The sequence below is a fragment of the Anabas testudineus genome, chromosome 7 (genome assembly GCF_900324465.2).
Source record: "Anabas testudineus chromosome 7, fAnaTes1.2, whole genome shotgun sequence".
NCBI lineage: Eukaryota > Metazoa > Chordata > Actinopteri > Anabantiformes > Anabantidae > Anabas > Anabas testudineus.
This window is the reverse complement of record NC_046616.1, coordinates 16,134,246-16,138,627: the sequence shown is the minus strand read 5'-3', so window position 1 is coordinate 16,138,627 and position 4,382 is coordinate 16,134,246. Positions and strand designations below refer to the sequence as shown.

Genomic DNA, 4,382 nt, shown 5'->3' with positions numbered 1-4,382 from the left:
TAGCCATAGGAAGGGGGCGGGGCTTGTTTCTACAAGAAATGTTTTGATTGACATATCACACATATACACACAGACATTAACAAGCTTAATTATGGATTAATCATCACATAACAATTATCCGAATCCCACCTACCTCGACTAGTCAGACCTCTTTTTACAAGAAAGAACTTCAATAATTATTCAAATATTTTCCAACTGGATTTGTGTTAATCAGTAATTGTTACTATGCCTGTATATAGTTCAGTTGTTTAAAAGTCACGTATTTTTTTTAATTCTTCATGGTTTTGTGTTTAAATATGTATAGCTGAAAAAACTGTATCAAAAATACTATGTTTCCCTCTGAAATGCAATGTATAAAGTGACATTCAAGTAAAGAAACATTTTAATAATCAATATTTTAATAGGAACATTATGAAATGGGGAGAAGTACTTGAGTAGACAAACCTGGGTCTATTACATGATTTTCCCTGTAGAGGTCCCCTTAGTCCCTCCTTTAAAATGTTTTCTGTTTCTACAGAACCATGCTATGCACGTAACCAACACATATCTGACTTGAGACTGTTATTACATTCCCAATTTTGTTGGAAAGTAAGTTCACAGACTCACATAAATACTTAATTTAAGTACAAATGTATAATTTACTTGATTTTTTTTTTTCAGATAGATATTTTACATTAAAACCATTAGCTCAGCTTAATACATTGTTGACAAGTAAACAAACATGTAACTTACATACATAAAGAAAAATGTTTTTTTCATTATTGGTCACAAATACTCTAGATTGTACTTAAAGTAGTGAAAACTAACACATCCTTAAGCAGCTGCAGCCGCAAAATGATACAATCACCAGTATTGAAACTCTGATAATATAATGATACTGACTTTTTTTTGTGTACGACTACTTTTAGTTTTGACACTGATTATAATACTGCTACATATGATTGTAATACACCTTGTTGTAATTATTATTTACTAAGTGCAAAATCTAATTATTGGTAGTTTCCCATAACCTAGCTTATATTTTACTTGAAGAAAAAAATATTCTCTGCGTTGTGTTGACCATCTATAAACTTTACATATTTAATTAAGCATAAAGCCCGATTGTAGTTCAAACCTGAAATAGTGACGCAATGTTTTTCTTTTCCTGGAGAGGGCAGCGGTGCGTACATAGAACAACACTACCGGAAGTCAGTAAGCGGAAGGAGAAGAAGAAGAGAAGGCTCACCCTCTGCTAGCTAGCTAGCTGCTGTTGGGAGGTAGCGGCAAACCTTACAGGTATTCAAAATAAAATAACTATCATATTTGCACATGACAGTAGATGTATATCAAACGAATACAGTGACGCAGACTAGTACTTTCGGTGTGTGTTTATTCGATATTAATACACGGTAGGGCACAGGAGTTGTCTTTGTTTTGATTCATGTTGACGAAAGCTAGGCTTCAATGTTGTGTTTTTATCGAAGGCCCTAATTGATGTGACATGGATTTCCGGTGCCATGTTGCTGCCACCCCGAAAAGCTGATTAACTAAACAGATATAATGTTATATTATTGTTTTTGCCAATGGCGTATATAATATTCTCCGTATCCGCGAAATGTCATCTTGTGAACTTGCAACATATTTATTTGATTCTTCTTTAGGATATTATCATAATGAGTTATGCAGAGAAGCCGGAGGACATAACAAAGGAAGAGTGGATGGATAAACTCAACAATGTCCACATTCAGAGAGCCGATATGAACAGGCTTATTATGAACTACCTGGTGACAGGTGAAGTACCAAGTTTTATGTTTGTTTCCAGATGTCTAATTGTAGTGATTAGTTGTGAAGTGTGCAGGATTTCACCACGGTTTCTCTTCAACAGAGGGTTTCAAGGAGGCAGCAGAGAAGTTTAGAATGGAGTCTGGCATTGAGCCGAGTGTGGATTTGGATTCCCTAGATGAAAGAATTAAGATCAGGGAGATGATTTTAAAAGGACAGATACAAGATGCAATTGCGCTGATCAACAGTCTGCACCCAGAACTGCTGGATACAAACCGTTACCTCTACTTTCACTTACAGGTAAAATAAAACAGTGTCTCTAATTTAGTAAATGTGAAGGTTTTGTAGTTTAACAATATAATTTTAGCTGCTTGCTTTATTACGTTTACATTTATTACTTCATTTGATTCCCTGTTGCACCATCTGGCTTTTTGTTTTTGCAGCAGCAGCATCTGATTGAACTGATTCGTTTGAGAGAGACCGAAGCTGCCCTTGAGTTTGCTCAATCTCAGTTGGCAGAACAGGGGGAGGAAAGCCGAGAATGTCTGACTGAGATGGAGAGAACACTGGCCCTGCTGGCATTTGACAACCCTGAGGAGTCACCTTTTGGAGATCTGCTTAATATGATGCAGAGGCAAAAGGTATTCAGAGTCATTTTTTATTATTATTGTAGTTTATTTAGTTTATTATTTGGACAGCCTCTCTCCACTAATTCTTCACATAATAAATCCAAGATAACCCTGATATTGTCATTGGTGGACTTGAGGATTCACATTTTTAACACAAAGCTTGTGTTATAAATTTGGGACTAAAATGGCAGACCTTAACCAGATAAGCAGTGTTTAATAAGAGTCATTCTGGTTTTCAGTTATGGGATATGTAAAAAACACTCACGTCTGTCTCTTGTCATACCACCTAATGAAATGGCAACTTATTAACTATGAGCCTCAGTTCAAATGTGTAAGTAGAAAAATCAATAAAGTGAATGTTTCTTTGTCTTTCAGGTGTGGAGTGAAGTGAATCAGTGTGTGCTAGACTATGAAAACAGAGAGTCAACACCCAAACTGGCTAAGCTCCTGAAGTTACTGCTGTGGGCTCAAAATGAACTTGACCAAAAGAAAGTAAAGTATCCAAAAATGACAGACCTCAGTAAGGGAACCATTGAAGACCCCAAATAAGGACCAAGAGTGAAAATATACCACAGCATTGCAAATGGACACACTTCCTTTATCTATTTATACCCCAGCAATTTGACTCCTATAGAGTTCAACCTTTTCTTTTTTGTAAGGGTTGCTTTTTGATACTTTAATGTAGAATGTGCATACTGGATTGACAGCATTTTAAAGATCTCACACTAAAATAACATGCATATGATAATTGTACTCGGTATTCTAATTTACATATTTGTTTATGTGAATTCAGTATATTCCAGTTACACTAGTTTTTCTGTCTGTTGGCAGGGAAAGTTGTTGACATAAGAGGGTGTGAATAAAGCCTAAATTAGGCTGTCACTTTCTGTGCATGTGTGACCACTTAGGAAGGGTTTGATATTCAGGTCAAATGGTTGGCTCGGTGTGCACTGCCTCAAATAAACTCATACTTTCTACTTACCAGAATCATACACATTACCGTTAGTAGTGTTTCCGCTGGTACGTTATGTGACGGCAGTAGTCAAAGGAAGAAGCTTGGGATGTTTCAGACTACTGTGACTTTGAAAGGTAAATTTGATGTATTTCTATTGCATTATACCATTAGAGAAGATCAACCTTAAAGCTCTACACCAACAGGTTGGCTAGGCAACAATCCGTGAATGCTCAAAACTTTGCAGTGAACAAGCTTAAGGGCAACCTCAGTTTTTTAAACTGTTGTATAATATCACATGTGATGTTCAAACTCGTGAATGGACAAATCCACAGATGTAGAGACACTTTTACAGGTCGATTATAAGCAGCTCTTTTGCAAAATTTGTTGTGCTTTTTGCTGGTATATTATTTTGCAATAGAAGTGAATTTCTAAACTGGGCATGTCATAAAGGACTATAAAGCTTGGCTTGTTTTTAACTTCTGTACATTTCAAATTCAAAGTTACAGTCGTGTACAAATGACAGTACATCTTTAAGTGTTTTCATTTTACGATTCTTCATTCATTTCAGATAAGAAATGTTACAATTTACCTGCATCACCTTATTTTAAATGCTATTATGATCTGTGATGTAGAAACTAAAGCAGTGAAATAAATGTAGTGGAATATTTCTCTTTGTAGAATTGTAGAAGAGAAGAGGCATCGAATGGCACAGAATGAAAACTCTTCTCCTCAGAGCAAATGAACTTATCCTACCAGTGTTAATTACGTAAATATAAAAAAGTATATTTGCCTTGTTGGAAAACACACTTGAAGTAACTTCATAATCTTGTTTAAATGAATCTCTCAGTAAAATTACCATTAAGTGGTACAACTTGACAGCAGCATTCTTCCAGTCTATGGATCTTATAAGAGGGGCTGGCGCCCTGTTTATCTTTACGTGCACAAGGACCCATTTTCTCACAATACATACAATCAAGTATTTTACACTGTAGTGCTACTTTAAGTTGAGTAAAGGGTGGACACTCATCCAGTCACCA

General features: G+C 35.8%; 1 protein-coding gene across 1 annotated transcript; it reads left to right on the top strand.

The window, feature by feature from the left end:
* The first annotated feature begins 1,150 nt into the window (after positions 1–1,150).
* Positions 1,151–4,013, top strand: LOC113167669 (glucose-induced degradation protein 8-A homolog). Its single transcript, XM_026368459.1, has 5 exons — positions 1,151–1,275; positions 1,641–1,770; positions 1,865–2,061; positions 2,205–2,402; positions 2,766–4,013. The coding sequence occupies exons 2-5, from the start codon at positions 1,653–1,655 to the stop codon at positions 2,937–2,939; spliced, it is 687 nt and encodes a 228-aa protein (XP_026224244.1). The 5' UTR covers positions 1,151–1,275; positions 1,641–1,652; the 3' UTR covers positions 2,940–4,013.
* The last annotated feature ends 369 nt before the right edge of the window (positions 4,014–4,382 follow it).